The sequence below is a fragment of the Aythya marila genome (assembly GCF_965140915.1).
Source record: "Aythya marila genome assembly, chromosome: 24".
Classification (NCBI taxonomy): domain Eukaryota; kingdom Metazoa; phylum Chordata; class Aves; order Anseriformes; family Anatidae; genus Aythya; species Aythya marila.
The window spans coordinates 844852-860003 of record NC_139065.1 but is presented as its reverse complement, the minus strand read 5'-3'; the positions used below and the strand labels follow the sequence as shown (position 1 = coordinate 860003).

Below are 15152 nucleotides of genomic sequence, written 5' to 3'. Positions count from 1 at the left end.
GGCATTGCGCATTGGGCTCTAGTAACCCTGAAAGCAGAGCTGGTAACTCCTAAAAGCGTGCGACTCACCAGGATGTACCGCTGCAAATCTCTTGGGCAGGAGCTGAGCACTTCCCGGCTCCCGCTGAGCCCTGCTGCCTGCCCCGTGCCCTCCCCAGACACCAAGGCTCGGCTCTCAGCCAGCAGGACTGCTTGGCCACAGCAAAACCCTGCCGGCCCTATGGCCGCTGTGAGGGATTACAAATCGCACACACTTACATCTCCATTTTTATCGTACACCTGAACAGAAAGCCTGATTCCTTCACCACGCGGGCACAGCGAGAGGATGATCGTTTATTGAATAAGAAAAATCATTGCTGTCTGATTCGTTCCACTTAAACTTACAACATCTATTCTTAGCAATTGCTTGCAAACACAGGGATGTGGAAGATGACACCAACCCAGCTATCTGTCAAGAGCAGCACCCTGCCAGAACCTGTTGCCTCTTTTAAATCCCAGGGATAAGCAAATAGGCTTTGCAAGCCTCCTCTAACACACTTAAATATAACTGCCCTTAGCTAGATGAATACATGTAGAAGCCGTGACCTGGGTCACCAGGAAATGACGCAGTTAAATATTCACTCCCGGGCTATTTCTGGGCAGGTGAGGTGTGCTAACGCCGGGCAGTGGGCAGGGGCTGCCGGGCAGCAGCTTGCTGCAGAGCCGCCTCCAGGGGCCGGCAGCTCGGCTCTGCCAGGAATTTGCTTCCCTGGGCTCCGGTTCCACTGCCCTTGGCCTAGCACGGTTTATTCCGTGACTCAAGGAAGGTCAACATAACACCTTATTACGCTTGCTAAAATGAAAAGTGAAAATGGTTTGTTATAGAGCAAATCAAGCCTGTGGATTTAAGGAACAGAGCAAAACCCTCCCTGAGCTCTAGCACCTAGCGTGACAAAAGCAACCTCCCAAACACTATTTATTATTTCTCTGGTTCTGTGCATACAAGCATGAACTATGGAGTCACTAAGAGTCTTCTTATAGATGCTCTGACTGCGTGAACTGTGTCCAAAGGAAAGGTGATTCATTACAGTGTGTGTTACAGGATGATCTTATTTGAGAGCCCGAGTTCGACCTTTAGTTTTTGAATCTCCAGGAATAGTTTTTGTACTTCCAGCAGAGTTCTCACTTCCTCCATAGGCACACCGCACTCAAAGGCCGCTTTAATATGCCCAGCCTCTTCACAAATATCAGCCTCTCCTTGCTTCTTCTGTAAAAAAGTGGAACAAAAAGCAGAGACAGGCGTGTATGATTGCACGGCGGTGGACAGAGAGCCAAACACTGCAGCTCTGAGGCCGCCTGTCTGCCCAATTTGCCTTGCATTGCCCTAATGCAGCCTGCATCCCACATCACGGCAATAAAGCCAAAGCCTTTAAGAGGTTCAGACCATAATTTTTTTATATCAGGAATCAGGCAGCACTCACCCAGAAACTCAGACCATGCCACTTACACACTTGGGCAGCGGTGTCCAGTTGCCATCAGCCAGGCACGTGGCTGTCTCGGTGTCTCCGAAAGCAGCAGGTCCTCCATCAGAGAATCGGTACCCATGGAGGCACTCGAAAGTAACAGTCGTGTTTGCTGGGTACCACTTTTTACTGTCACGGGCGTTTTTCAGCCTTCCATTGACAACTTGCGGTTCCGGACACTGAACTGAAAGTAAAGCACACAGCAGAGGGCAGCACAGCCAGGGGATCATCGTTATGTTGGTGGAAAAAAATATGAAATTAGTGAAGAATGAATCAGTGCAGGTGAACTTAAGTCTACGGAGTCACAAAACCAAACATTAAGGCAAAGTTACACCCCCAGGGTGTGCAGGAGGGGTTGACGAAGCCGTGCTGCACCCCGATGCCAAACCCACCTGGGACGCAGGAGGGCAGCGGCGGCTGCCAGGTGCTGTCGGCCGCACACCAGGTCTCAGCATCGCCGTGCAGCACGAAGCCTTTATCACAGGAGAAGCGCACGGACACCCCGTAGGGGAACGTGTGTCTCGGCGGAGCCATCCTTCCATGCTTGACATCAGGCCTGGGGCAGCGAACCACTGCGGGCAGAGCGCGCACGGCTGCGTCAGGCCGGGTGCCGCCCTGCCCCGGGACACAAAGCGGGGCTCGCCCTGAGCACTTTGGGGCACCCAACGTGGGAGAAACGGCGTCTCCTCTCCCCATGCCAACCCCAAGGTGCCGAGCTCACACCACAGCCTGCAGGGGAAGCAGGAGGAGCCGGCAGCCCTGCTCCAGGTCCCTCTGTGCACCCAGGTCCCAGTGTGACCCCATGGGGAGGCGACTCACCCCTGCACTCCGGGGCAGGGCCGCTCCACACCAGGTTCTCCCCGTCGGTGGAGGTGCAGTAGATGGACTCGTCCCCGATGAGGGACAGACCCGTGGCACAGCTGTACTTCACTTCGTAGCCGTAGGGGAAGAGGTCCGATCTCGAGGCCGTGTGCTGCCCGCTGGTGATTTGAGGAGGGGGGTCACAGACTGCAAGAGAGAGGAGAAAAGAAAAGTTAAGCTGTTTTTTGGTCTGTCACCAGGTGGAGAAGTGCCGGCAGTACTAGGAGGAGCCAGGTCTCTGTATTATGCTTGGCCAGGCTCTGCTCAAAGTCTCCCAGCTCCTCGCCAGGTTCAGCCCCAGCTCTGCCGGTGCTCCCACATGGAGCAGCCACGCACCCTCACCCACCAACCCCACACCACAGCGTGGGTCTCCATCCCCTCCACTCCCTCATGATAAAAGAGCCTGCTCATAAACTGGGTCAGGGATTTTCCAGCATTATAAACCCCTGAACAGTCCTCTAAGAAAGTGGCTGCAGGCTCGTTACACAGCACCTTGATTAGAAAGCAAATACATTAAAGCCATTTAATGCTGTGACTTGGACCCCTTCTAACACGGCCCTTTCCGATCAGAGATTTCAGATTTATATCATTTTTCTAACTGCTCTTCCCCAGGCTATGGAGATGCAGTCCCCAGCTCCACCCCAAGCAGACACCGCCCGGACTCACCCTTATCACAGAACGGAATGGGGGGGCTCCACGTCCCGTCAGACCCGCACTGAGCCCTCCGGCTGCCCCACAGCACGTAGCCAGGGTCGCACTGAAACGCTGCCTGGCGCCCGAAGGTATACTTGGCGTCCTTCACGTTGATCTCCTGCCCGTGGCTGATGGTGGGGTTCGGGCACTGCACCACTGAGGAACACCGGCATCAGAAAGGTTCCAGGGATGGGGTCACACAGTGCTTACAGGACATATCCACACCGGGGTGTTCCCCATTGGGGTGGCTTGTTAACCCAGGGACCCTACCAGACGTCCCCAGCCAGCCCTGGCGTGCTCAGGGACTGCAATTATGGGATAACAGCCATTTCTCTTGGAAGGCAGAGCTGTATGAACCCCGCAATTAGCTAGAGATGGCACTGGAGGAACGATGTTACTGTCATTGTTTGAAAGACTAAATGATTAGAATGAGATTCAGATATTCCTTTTCATCCATGCCACCCATTGAACGGCAAAATTATTATCACTGAGAGCCAAAACACTGCTATATAGCGCTGTGCCTTGTGGCACTGCACTGCTGGTGGATGTTTAGAAAATGATGGTATTCCCCATCATTAAATAGCTGCTTTGCTGGTGAGGCAAAGAAAACGGGGCACTTACTCTGGCAAAGCGTTGGGATTGAGGACCAGGTGAAATTTTTGAGACAAGTAATTGTCGGAGATACTTCAGGGATCATAGTGTACCCGTTTCTGCAGAAGTAGGTGACGGTCGAACCGACCAGGAACTCGCGCTGAGGGCTTCGGTCGGCGTAGCTGAGGGCAGGAGGCGAAGGGCAGCGACCTGGTGCCGGGGCAGGGAGGACGCTCAGAGCCACCGGGGCTCCCCGGGACCCACTGGGGATAGGGCTGAGCCCTGCCTCTGGCAGGACCCATCCCACCCCAACACACTTTTAGCAAAATAAGCTCACAAAACGACACACAGGTGATGATTAAGGAGAAGAGGAACCTGCACGTACCTGGGACACAGGCGGGCACCCGTGGCTGCCACCTGCCGCTGGACAGGCACCGCACGGTGCCGGTGCCTGCGGGGACGTAGCCAGCGTCGCACTCGACCATGGCCGCGCTGCCCGAGGTGAAGTTCTGCACGGGTCTCAGCCGTCCGTGTGCGATAAGTGGGACCTGACACTGCAGCTCTGCAGAGCAGAGGACAGACAAGGACTTTGTGGGGGTGTTTTTACTGATCGCAGCTGCGGTGACCTGCGGTCACTGCACTCCCACCTGGTAAACTGATCAGGGTAACAACTGCAGCAATCGAGGCAGAGAGATTAAGCGTTAACGAGCATGCCTGAGAAGCTGTCATCACCAGGACTGCAGAGGTGTAGCCCTTCCATTGCTCACAGACAACCGATCTCTATTTCTGCCTGTTCCTAACACCACTTGCTCCGGCAGCTTGGGGTATGACCACGCTGCATGCCCTGGGTGGGCGACCCTGCTGTGCTGGAGCCCTGCCTCCAGCTTTAAGGTAAATGAGAGGCTCACAAACAACACTTAACCTCCAGCCCATGTGTCCATCACTGGTGCCCAAACAAAAACCTTCTTTGGCTACTGTACCTGCCATGAGAAACATCCTGGGGCTGGTTACAAACTGTAATAGCAGGGGAAAATTAAAGGTGGATAAACCTAGAGTTCCTTATGCACCAGCATACCTGCCCTCGATACCCTACCCAGGCTTGCACTCAGTGGAAAGTCCCCATACCTGCTTGTTTCTTCCCCAGATCTCAGCTTAGGTATCTGCACCCCAGTGGTAAGGTTTGGCTGGGGCATGGGGCGTCTGAGAATCACCACGAGTTAAAGAAAACAGGAGCAAAGCAGTGCTCAGCTGGGGGCAGCAGCTGCACAAGGCAGAGGAGGCAGTGGGGAGCACTTGGCACAGCAGAGCAGTTTCCTATAAAGCCTGTTTTCAAAGCAAATGTCAACTTCCAGGCAGAAACTGCGAGTTATTCCTCTTCTGAGGGTCATTAGCGAGCAAACCTCCATTTCTCACGCCTGCAGCCAGCCTGTGGGATGCACGACAACAAGGGGCCAGCTGCCTTCAGGATGTCTGCAGGCTACCTCCGTGCTTACGCATCAGCCTCGCTCCTGACACTGCTCAAACTGCAAACTATGACCCTTGTAATTAAATGATACAGACTATTACTTCTTTTTGAGTCTCCCCAACTTACCTTCATCTTGAGCCTCAGAACATCAGGACATCCTCTGACCCTGGCAACAACTTCTCGGCTACCACACAGATAAGTGAGCCCCAGGCTGATGTGCTCACTGCAATAAAGCCCTGAGCTTCAGCCTGTGAAAAGCTCAGCAGACAAAGGACCTGGCCCTGGGCTACCCCAGAGACAAGCTTATAGCCCCTGAGCTGCCTTACTTCGCAAGGGTGCGGGCTGGGGGGAGCCAGACTACAGGAAAGCATTTGGGAATTTTGGGTGGCTCTTTGCGAGCATCCAGAGGCGCATCTGAGCGGGAGAAATGCGCAGTTAGCAGGAGCACTGGGCTCAGGGCAGCTTTGCCAGAACATCAGAAAGAAATCAGCAGCACCTCCAGCCAGAGGCAGGTCTCCCGCTGAACTTTCCCAGCCTGATGATTCCCCATTTGACTGAAAAGCAAAGCTGAGCCATGGAAGCGTTGGAATTGGGCAGGGGAGCGACACTCACCGAGACTCCCAGCGGGCTGCAGCACGAGCACTGCCACTGCCAGCAGTGGCCCCATCAAGCCGCGAAGCACCCGCATGGTGCAGGAGCTGCTGGGCGAGCACCGACTGTGCCGGGGAAGGCGAGGAGCCCCGGGGAAGGGGAAGCAGCTGTAGGAAGTCGGGGCCAGGCCAGGCAGCCACGCCAACAGCACAGCGGTGCTTCTGTCCTGCTCGGGGTGAGGGCTGCCCACCCTGCATCCTCCAGCGAGGCTGTAGTAAGGGAAGGAACGCTGCTCTGCCTTCTTCCGCGGTGGGCACAACAGGGAATAAAGCTAATTTGTGGCTAGAGCTGCTCTGCACCGTGCTGGCCTCGTTTCTGGAGCAGAAGGAGCTGCTGGTGGGCATGCAGGGAAGAGCTGTGTGTTCCCTTTGTCTTTTCACCTGGACCCAGGAGGGGCAGTGGGACAGGCAGCAGATGGCCTCGCACACCCTGTTCCAGGCAGCGCTGTGCTTGGGAAACAGCAGAACTGTGTCTGAGCAAGCAGAGAGTACAGAACGTGCCCTTGCTTTAGTGCAGAGAGGACAGAGTTATTGAAAACAAGACGCAGTTGTCATCAGAACTGCAGCTTTATTTTAATCTGTCAGAGAAGGAATACTGCTCCGATCACAAGATCCATGTCAGTGGAGCACTTCCCCTTTGCTGGACAGTGCAGAAATTAAACTGTAAAGAAAGAAGCAGCTGAAATTATTTCCAACAACTGCTCTTGGTGCAAGGGGGGACACACAAAGAAGCAGCAAGTGGCACTTCTGCTCCATCAGAACTGTCCTGCTTGGGCTTCTTGTTTTGCTAGAAAACAGGCTATGAAGATTTCCTCATTGTAGCAGTTCTGAAGGCTGTAGATAACTGGGCAGTTAAACACTTGTTCACAGCAATGCACATAATGTATGTGAACAGAGGCTAACAAACATACCTAAAAGTAAAGCTTTAAAGTGTATGAAGTGATGTACAAACCTAACCCAGTGAGCTGTAGCAGAACAAGCCAAAAGACTTTCTGACTCCTTTTCTGGAAAAAAAATAAAATCTATTCCTTCACCAACTTTTTTTTTTTTTTTTTTTTTTTTTTTTTTTTTTTTTTCTGGCTACTTAAGTATTAGGGTGAATTACAAGGTCATACAAAATCCTCAGTCATCACGTTATTCGTCACGCAAAGGAGGAGGTTCTCATGAAATCAAGCAGCTGTAGTAGTCAGCTGCTGCTTCTGCTTCCCAGCTCCTTCTCCAGCTTCTGGATCTCCAGGTACAGCTTCTGCACCTCCAGCAAAGTTTTCAGTTCATTCAGAGGAACGCCGCACAGGAAAGTTTCTTTGATTTGCAGAATCTTCTGGCACGTGAGAAGCGTTTTCTTTAAAAGAACCAAGACAGAGGGCGTGAGGCTACACGGCAGGGACCTATGCAGGACGCATCCCCCTCCTAATGCAGCCCCGCCACCGTGCCAGCCCTATGGTAACGAGGCACATTAATGAAGTCAGACCGGTGCTGTTCCAGGCTACGAATGGGGCAAAATGCAAAGCCTGGGCAGAAAGTGGTACTCACACACTTGGGTGGTGGTATCCACGTGCCATCAGCTGAGCAGGTGCTTGGAAAATTTTTTGGAGGATACCTATCACTCCCGCAGGGGCTGTACAGGATGTCATTCACCTTGTACGTTTGCTTATAGGAGGGCAAATTCATATGCCATTCAGTCTGTGGCACGGAACATTGAACTGGAAGGAAAACAGGTGGCAAAAATGATGTAACAGGAGGAGAAAATGCCCTGCCAGCTCCAGGGTGGTGGATGCGTGGTGCCGGACCCACCTGCAACACAGGAGGGCAGCGGCGGCTGCCAGGTGCTGTCAGCTGTACACTGGGTCTCAGCTTCACCACGCAGCACAAAGCCTTCATCACAGGAGAAGTGCACGGACACCCCGTAGGGGAACGTGTGTCTCAGTGGAGCCATCCTTCCATGCTTGACATCAGGCCTGGGGCAGCGAACCACTGCGGGCAGAGCGCGCACGGCTGCGTCAGGCCGGGTGCCGCCCTGCCCTGGGACACAAAGCGGGGCTCGCCCTGAGCACTTTGGGGCACCCAACGCAGGAGAAACGGCGTCTCCTTTCTCCACACTAGCCCCGAGGTGCCGAGCTCACGCCACAGCCTGCAGGGGAAGCAGGAGGAGCCGGCAGCCCTGCTCCAGGTCCCCCTGTGCACCCAGGTCCCAGCGTGACCCCATAGGGAAGCGACTCACCCCTGCACTCCGGGGCAGGGCCGCTCCACACCAGGTTCTCCCCGTCGGTGGAGGTGCAGTAGATGGACTTGTCCCCGATGAGGGACAGACCCGCGGCACAGCTGTACGTCACCTCCGATCCGTAGGGGAAGGCCCCTGATCTTGAGCCCATGTACTGCCCGCTGGTGATTTGTGGAGGGGGGTCACAGCCTATGAAACAACGGGAATTGATACAAAATAAATAAAACTTAAAAAAAAATGTGTGATTGTCGCATTCAGGTGAGAACCAAATCAGAAATCAGTGCAGGGGTCAACTTCATGCTTGTAAGAACAAAAACACATGTGGGGTCACTGCCCAGCTTCTTGCTGGGTCAGGCCCCAGCGCAGCCCCTTCCACCACCCACGATTTCTCCTTGGCGATGCTGCTGCTGTGCTTGTACCTTTGTCACAAAACGGCACCGAGGGAGTCCAGTTCTGGTCAGCCATGCACTCGATCTGCTCATCGCCTCTGAGGACGTAGCCTTCATCACACGCCATCCTCACGCGGGTCCCGACGCTGTAGTCGTTTTTGCTCTTATAAACCTCTCGCCCATGGTCAGTAACGGGCTGTGGGCAATGAGGTTCTAGAAACAGAAGAAAATAAAGGATTTCATATATTTTCAGAAAGAACTCCAGCGAAGAAGCTTTCTATGGAAAAGACAGCTATCAGCATCTAAGGCTTGTAGATTTCTGCACACATTTTTCCAGTGCTGGTAGCAGACAGGGACACCGTACAGAGTGACCCAAATCTTTGCAGAAGGCAGAAATCAGCAGTCAGCCAGCCAACACGCCCCACCAGCGCTGCCTACCTGAGGTGCACTCTGTTACTGCCGGATCCCACGTGCCTTTGTTTGTGCACTGAAGCACAACGTTGCTGCCATAATTCTGGATAGCATAGCCTTCGTTACACCTGATATTGACGGTGTCTCCATACATGTATTTGACGGGTTTATACCACACATTTACATGCCTTGCGTTCGCGACTACTGGATCCGGGCAACTAATTTCTGAGAAATGCTGAATATTAGCAAGAGAGAAATCATAGCAAAGGCTCTGTAAGACAAACAAATGTCCATTTTCTGACACTCCTAGAGGAAGTTTTATTTTCTGGGCATACACAACAAGTCATCACATCCTCCCACAATAGCTGACGGGCAAGGCAGGCCCATCAGGAGCTCTCCTGGACACTCATTCCTCCTCCTCCTCTCCTGGGGGCCCTGGCAGCTGCTGGTGGGGCAGCACCAAGCCAGCCCATGCCTTAGACGTGGTGGTAAATGAAGCAGGTTGCAGACTATTTATTTGGGGACGGCTTTGCCCAACCACATGGGAAATGAAGCTGAAGGGACGTGCACTCACTGTTGCAAGAAGAGGGAGCCTCACTCCAGGTCAGGTCTGGCAGGCACTTAATGTGCCGCGTGTTTTCTCCAGGGCTGAACTCGTAGCCCGTCTCACACTCGTAGGTAACCACAGTATCAGCAGGGAACAAATTGCCCGCGAGTCTCGCTTTAACAGCCCTAAACACGTCAGGAGGGTCATCGCAGCTGCCTAGGAGTGAAATCAGCCATTTGAGGACGTTGCCAGCGATAAACCAGTGAGGCCCGTAACAGCATGCAGAAAAGAGAATTTGGGGAAAAACAGGGGCTCACGTTGTTCTTTCTGAGATCCACTTAAGGCAATTGCCTGAGTTCAGTGATGCTGGAGAGTGAATGCAGCAGAAATAAATGAAAATGTACAAATAGTTTCAGACCATGCAGTAATTTACACTACTATGTTATAATGAGGTGAGATTTCTAACGAAGTTTATACTGTGTGAGGCTCTGCCCTCACCTGCCAATGACCTTTAAAAATATTAAATATAGAAAGGTCAGCTTAGTCGCTTTGAATTCTACTGAGAAATGTTCAGCAGCTTGAGCGGGACAAGACTTCAGCTTTTATGGCCTGAAGTTGTAAATTCCTACACCTACATTCCTATATCCCATTCCTGTATCATCTCCAGCATGCTGCCAGGAAAGAGGAAATTAAAAGCCACCGTGGCACAACAGATTTGCTAAGGAATAAAATAAAAAATAAAGTGAAGTAAAGGTAATTAAAGTGAAGTGAACTGAAGTAAAATAAAACAAATAACTATGAAAAATGAAGTCCTGCCAGCTGATGCTTGGAGGCTCTGCTGTCAGCCCTGCACACTGCTGTGCGGGTCGGGCACTCACTGCGCTGGCAGAGCGGCAGCGGCGGCTCCCAGCTCCCGGCCTCGCTGCAGGTGGAGGTGTCGCTGCCCAGCAGGGTGTAGCGGAACTCGCAGTCGAACATGACGGTGTCACGGTACGTGTACTCGGCCCTGTACCCGCTCAGCAGCTTCCCGTTCTCGATCCGGGGGTGCTCGCAGCCCACCACTGCAGAGAAATGCCAGCGCTCAGCCCGCGGGCAGCCACGCTTACAGGGGAGGTTATTAAAAGCATTTCTCGTAGCGCACATTTGTGGAAAGGGCTGAAAATGGACAGGACAAGGTAGCAGGCTGACATGATATTTTTGAACTCTTAATTCTATATTACAGCATTTTATATTTATTTATTTATTTTTTCCACACATCTATTAAGGCAAAGCACAAGAGCAAAGGAAAGGCAGCAGGCACCACAGCAGATTTCTGAATTCTTTGCTGACACCCTGTTTCTTCCCAAAGCTCAGATAAGACCCAGAATCACAGAATTGTAGGGGTTGGAAGGGACCTCAAGAGATCATCGGGTCCAGCCCCAAAGTCCCCAGCCCCAGCTGGTGCTGCTGCGGTGCCTGGGCACTTTGCTGCTCACCTTTGCACTCCGGGGCTGGCTTGTTCCAGACGCCGTTCATGTTATCCACAGTCGTGCAGAAAATCGAGGGATCCCCCACCATCGAGAAGGCTCTCTCCCCCCTGCGAGCAGAGTTGCACTGATAGGTGACAGAGGAGCCGTAGCTGAAGACGGCAACGTCGCCTCCGTTGTGCTCTCCGTTCTCTATTTTTGGAGGGGGTGAACATGGGATTGCTAAAAAAAAAAAAAAAAAAAAAAGGTGAAAGACTCCTTTTAATCAAAGGTCTGGTAAAAGAGAAGTTGAAATACAATGAGTGAGGGGTCAGAAGTTCAAGGCAGGTCCCCTACATGCCAGGCCCTACTCAGCAGAGCTCTGCCTCGCAACTGGGTGGCTTTGGGGTAATCCCTCTTACACGCAGCTGCCTTGCTTCGACTTTTTCACAGGGTGACACAGGAATAAAAACACCAAGAAAAAATGTTTTTCCAGGCTTCACCAGGCCATGAATTACAAAAGTCCTCCGCGGGGTAAAGTGACTGCTTCTCTTTGCATCCCCAGTACCATCTAAAGAGCAGCTCAGCTGGGGGACTCGACTTACGCTCACAGAAGGGAACGTCTCCATCCCATGTAACTTGCCCATTTTTAAGCACGCAATGAAGTTGGGAATTTCCGATCAGTCTGTACCTGTGTGAAATAGAGGGGAGGGAATTTCTTGTCAAGCTCAGTGATGATTTTTTTGATTTTGCCTAAAACATCAACTGCTGGCTTACCCCATGTCGCAGCTGTAGTTGGCTATTGAGCCAAAGGTGAACTGCTCCATTTCCACAAGTCTGCCGTTGGCCAGGTCTCCGGGGTAGCTGCATGGCTTGGCTGAGGGACAACAGGACCGGGGTGAGGGCTTTGGCTCCTGAAGGAGCAGGAAAATCCAGCAGGAGAGCAGAAGACCCCTCCAATATTTAACAAGGGGATGGACGACCCTCATGCCCTAAATCCTACCCTGTATCACGACCTGCAGTCAGCCCCTGCAGCCTAAGGGAGGTTGCAGGACCTCTGCCAAGCATTTCTTTACAGCTAAAGGGTTCTCTTACGGACAGTTTAAAAAACCTGTTTTGAACTAAGAGTTACTAAGTGCCTGAGCAGAAGAACCTGCCTTTGAATATAGTCAGAGTCAGTGGTCAAAGGCAGCAGATCTCAGCTCTTGCCACCGTTGCTGGTGCTCAGCAGAGCACTGCCGGTGCTGTGCCACCCTCGCTCAGCTCCTGCCACCCCACACAGCCCCTGGGATGCTGACAGCACCTGCACAGAATCAAAATCAACTGAAAATGTACTCACGTGAACAGAAGTCGGTCGGTCCTCTCCACCTACCATCCTCTCCACAAACAAGGCTGGCCCGGAGCTTACTTTTAGTGTAACCTGGTCGGCAGGTGTATTCCACCCTGTCCGAGTAGGAAAATTTGGTGATGTGCTGGTAGCTCTCCTTCAGTTCTGCGGATGGGATACGTGGCGGAGCACTGCAGGAACCTGCCAGCAGAAATACCCTCAGAAAGATGTGGGGAAAAAAAATGGGAGTTCGGGTCTGCCTTGCTCTGAAGGTCCAGGCAAGGAGGCTTTGGTGGCCTTAACACCCCTTAAAGCTAGAGGCAAAGAGGAGGAAGGGAGTCTGTGACTCAGGACAGCCACAAGGGAAAGGGAAGGAGCATCACCCCAGGTGTTCTTCGCTCCTCACACTTCATCCAGCAGTTTGAAAGGCTGTAGCCAAAGTCCAGACTAACTGCTCCCTATCTCCAAACCAGTGCCCCTTTTTAAGCTAGAGTAACCTGACAGCCATTCTGCACAGGAAAGGAAAAAAGGCTGAGGAGGATGATTTCTGACCAAATCCCTGAAATGCAAAACAACGAGGAAATGAGGAGCATCAACGGTCTGTGAACCTTGGGAAACAATTTCCCTCTGAGGGAGCTCAGTTTATCTGATGGGCTCTCTCCCCTCTTACATTCACTTACCCTGCACGGCCACAACGAGGGCAGCAGCGAGGAGCAGCCTGAGGACAGCGGCACGGCCCCTCAGCCTCCCTGCCCCTGGAGCTGGCATCATCCTCATCCCAGCCTGCAGACGTTACCACATTCTTTTTCTAGGCCAACCACCTGTGAAAAATAGCAGGGGGGGAACGAAGTTCTGTCTCCATGCAGTGCCCATAGGGCAGGAGGGAACGAGGAGCTGCAGATGCCCCAGCAGGGGACAAGAAGCTTGGCAACAGCCCCTCACTGGCCCATGACCAAGAGGCAGCACGGGAACAGGGAAACCAATTGTGGATGCTAAGCATCCCGTAGGCTTTCCTCCGCTAGTCCTTCACTCACATTGTGTGAGAAGCTTTTAATTAAAATTTTTAAAAGATAGGGAAAAAAAAAAAAAGAGCTCCACTTTGATTGTAACAAATACTTCATAGCTTGTTGGGTTTACTTAAGAACACTAAAACCAGTAAGAAGTTCTTCCCAGCCAAACAGCCAAATTAATACCTGCAGGGTCGTTTGAATTAATTTATCCTTCCAGAAAAATTACCTTGAAACTTAACTTAAGGACAAAACATTTTGCTTTAGCAATAGATCTCCAGGAAGCAAATCCACACACAGGAGAAATCCTCCTGTTGTAGTCAATACAATCTCCTAGTAACAAATTACATGCAGAGAAAGGAAAAAATATCTAAGCAGAAAGCTACAAGTATATGCACAAAAGGGTTGCGCAGATTGTCACATTTTACCAGTTGAAGGAAGGCTCCGAAGCATGCAAGTCATTCAGGAGACTGCTTTACGGAACAGAATTTAAGTGCAATTTGACTAACCTGGCTGTGCTGGAGATCAGGCAGAACCCTCTCTAACTTTCTCTAATCTCTAACTACCCAGCATCATCCTTTATGAACCTAAATCTTCCCAGCACTGTGCAGTGAGTGCCTGCCTTCCTTCTGCAAACGAAGCAGTCTTTCTTGATGCTTTCTACATTGCACAGAATTTGACCAAAGCTGACCCTTACAACCAATTAGTAACTAAAAGAAAGGAAAGCACCTCTTTCTAATCAGCTTGCACCCCTATTTTTTCCACCCCTTCACCCTAAACCTGACACTTCTGGCTTTCCCTCCGTCCTTACCACAGCTTTTGGCTGAATTCCTTCATCCTTGTGCCCGCTGGAGCTGCAGCAAAACTCCAACACAGCTCTGAGAGCAACAGCACCAGAAGCTGGGTGGCTCAACTCATCTTACCTGGGGGTCCGTCAGTGGGGGAGCCGACCAGCCTGGGCTCCTTGGAGGCAGAGGAGCGAGTTCCTCACCGCTGCCCCTGACACCGGGCAGTGCCGAGCTGCGGGAGGCGTCGCGCTACGCCTACACGCGCAGAGACGGCCGCACGCAGCCGGGGCCGAGCTCTGCAGACACCGGGCTTGTGCCAGCTCGCCTATAAATTATTAACTCTTCCAAGCACGAAGGAAGTCGTTTGTTCAGCCTACGAAACGAAAGGCACTGTAGGCAGCTGAATGCAGCCCACTCGGATGGTGAAATCGTTTGCTTTCTGCGCCCAGCTGCCAGCGCTGCGCTGAAATGATCTGGAGGTGAAGGCACCCAGAGCCTGGCACCGCTCCACGGCCTCCTCGAGAGGCTCACCCCAGCTCCACCATGGCTCGTGCCTCCTGACCCAAAAGCCTCACGGCCAGCCTCAGAATTAAGGTTTCCTCAGCCCTCTCTCATCCCACTGAAGTCACAGTGGCCAAAGAGCCAGCACCGGACTCGGCAGCGCTCGGGGCCCCAGGGAGTGCCCAGGTCAGCGATGGGAAGCAGCTGAGCCCCGCTGCCAGCCCGTTTTCCAGTAACAGTCCTGGCAGAGGCCACAACCATTTGCTCCTTTTGCACTTTGGCTGCACAGTTTCATTTAGGATTGCATTGCCACCACGAACTCCACAGTGGCCATTACCCTGCATTGCGTTTCTTGCACTTAGCTGTTTGTTCTGTCGGATCTGGGCTTTTTTTTTCTCCCCGAAAATTTACTGCATTCCCACTTTCAGTGATGTACATCTATGTTACCTTCCTAACTTTCTCCTGAGCCCAGGCCATAACACAAGGCAGATTTGACTCTAAAACCCACCCAAACGCTGCCATCCCATGCACCACAAGCTGAGGCTTGCTCATGATGCGTACCCTGAGCACGCAGTGACTTCCACTAACCATTTACAAGAACCCAGTTAATCTCAAACCCAAACACTGGCTTGCCTGATTTATTTCTCCTGGACGGCTCAGAACAAGCCCACCCGTGCATGCTGAAAGCTCAGCGGCTCCGTGCCCGTCACCTCCCCGGGGGCTCTCAGCCACTGTGAGCACCAGGCAGGACGCAG

At 52.4% G+C, this 15152-nt stretch overlaps 2 protein-coding genes across 3 annotated transcripts; both read right to left on the bottom strand.

Moving 5' to 3' along the window:
• Window positions 1-316: 316 nt before the first annotated feature.
• On the bottom strand, window positions 317-5962 carry LOC309887157 (membrane cofactor protein-like). Its single transcript, XM_082778667.1, has 8 exons — window positions 5724-5962; window positions 4032-4208; window positions 3677-3856; window positions 3029-3211; window positions 2321-2509; window positions 1894-2073; window positions 1486-1685; window positions 317-1245 (listed from the first exon to the last, which is right to left on the bottom strand). Exons 1-8 carry the CDS (start codon window positions 5797-5799, stop codon window positions 1075-1077), a joined length of 1356 nt encoding a protein of 451 aa, XP_082634793.1. The 5' UTR covers window positions 5800-5962; the 3' UTR covers window positions 317-1074.
• A 353-nt stretch (window positions 5963-6315) lies between these two features.
• On the bottom strand, window positions 6316-14415 carry LOC309886982 (C4b-binding protein alpha chain-like). 2 transcript variants are annotated; one of them, XM_082778344.1, is made up of 14 exons: window positions 14032-14399; window positions 12782-12922; window positions 12114-12302; window positions 11552-11651; window positions 11380-11465; window positions 10805-11017; window positions 10208-10390; window positions 9357-9545; window positions 8810-9007; window positions 8402-8584; window positions 7983-8171; window positions 7556-7735; window positions 7295-7464; window positions 6316-7103 (listed from the first exon to the last, which is right to left on the bottom strand). In XM_082778344.1, the coding sequence occupies exons 2-14, from the start codon at window positions 12876-12878 to the stop codon at window positions 6948-6950; spliced, it is 2133 nt and encodes a 710-aa protein (XP_082634470.1). In that variant the 5' UTR covers window positions 12879-12922; window positions 14032-14399; the 3' UTR covers window positions 6316-6947. The 2 variants fall into 2 exon arrangements, with proteins under 2 accessions (XP_082634470.1, XP_082634471.1); XM_082778345.1 differs by lacking the exon at window positions 7295-7464 and having other exon boundaries at window positions 14032-14415.
• Window positions 14416-15152: the final 737 nt, after the last annotated feature.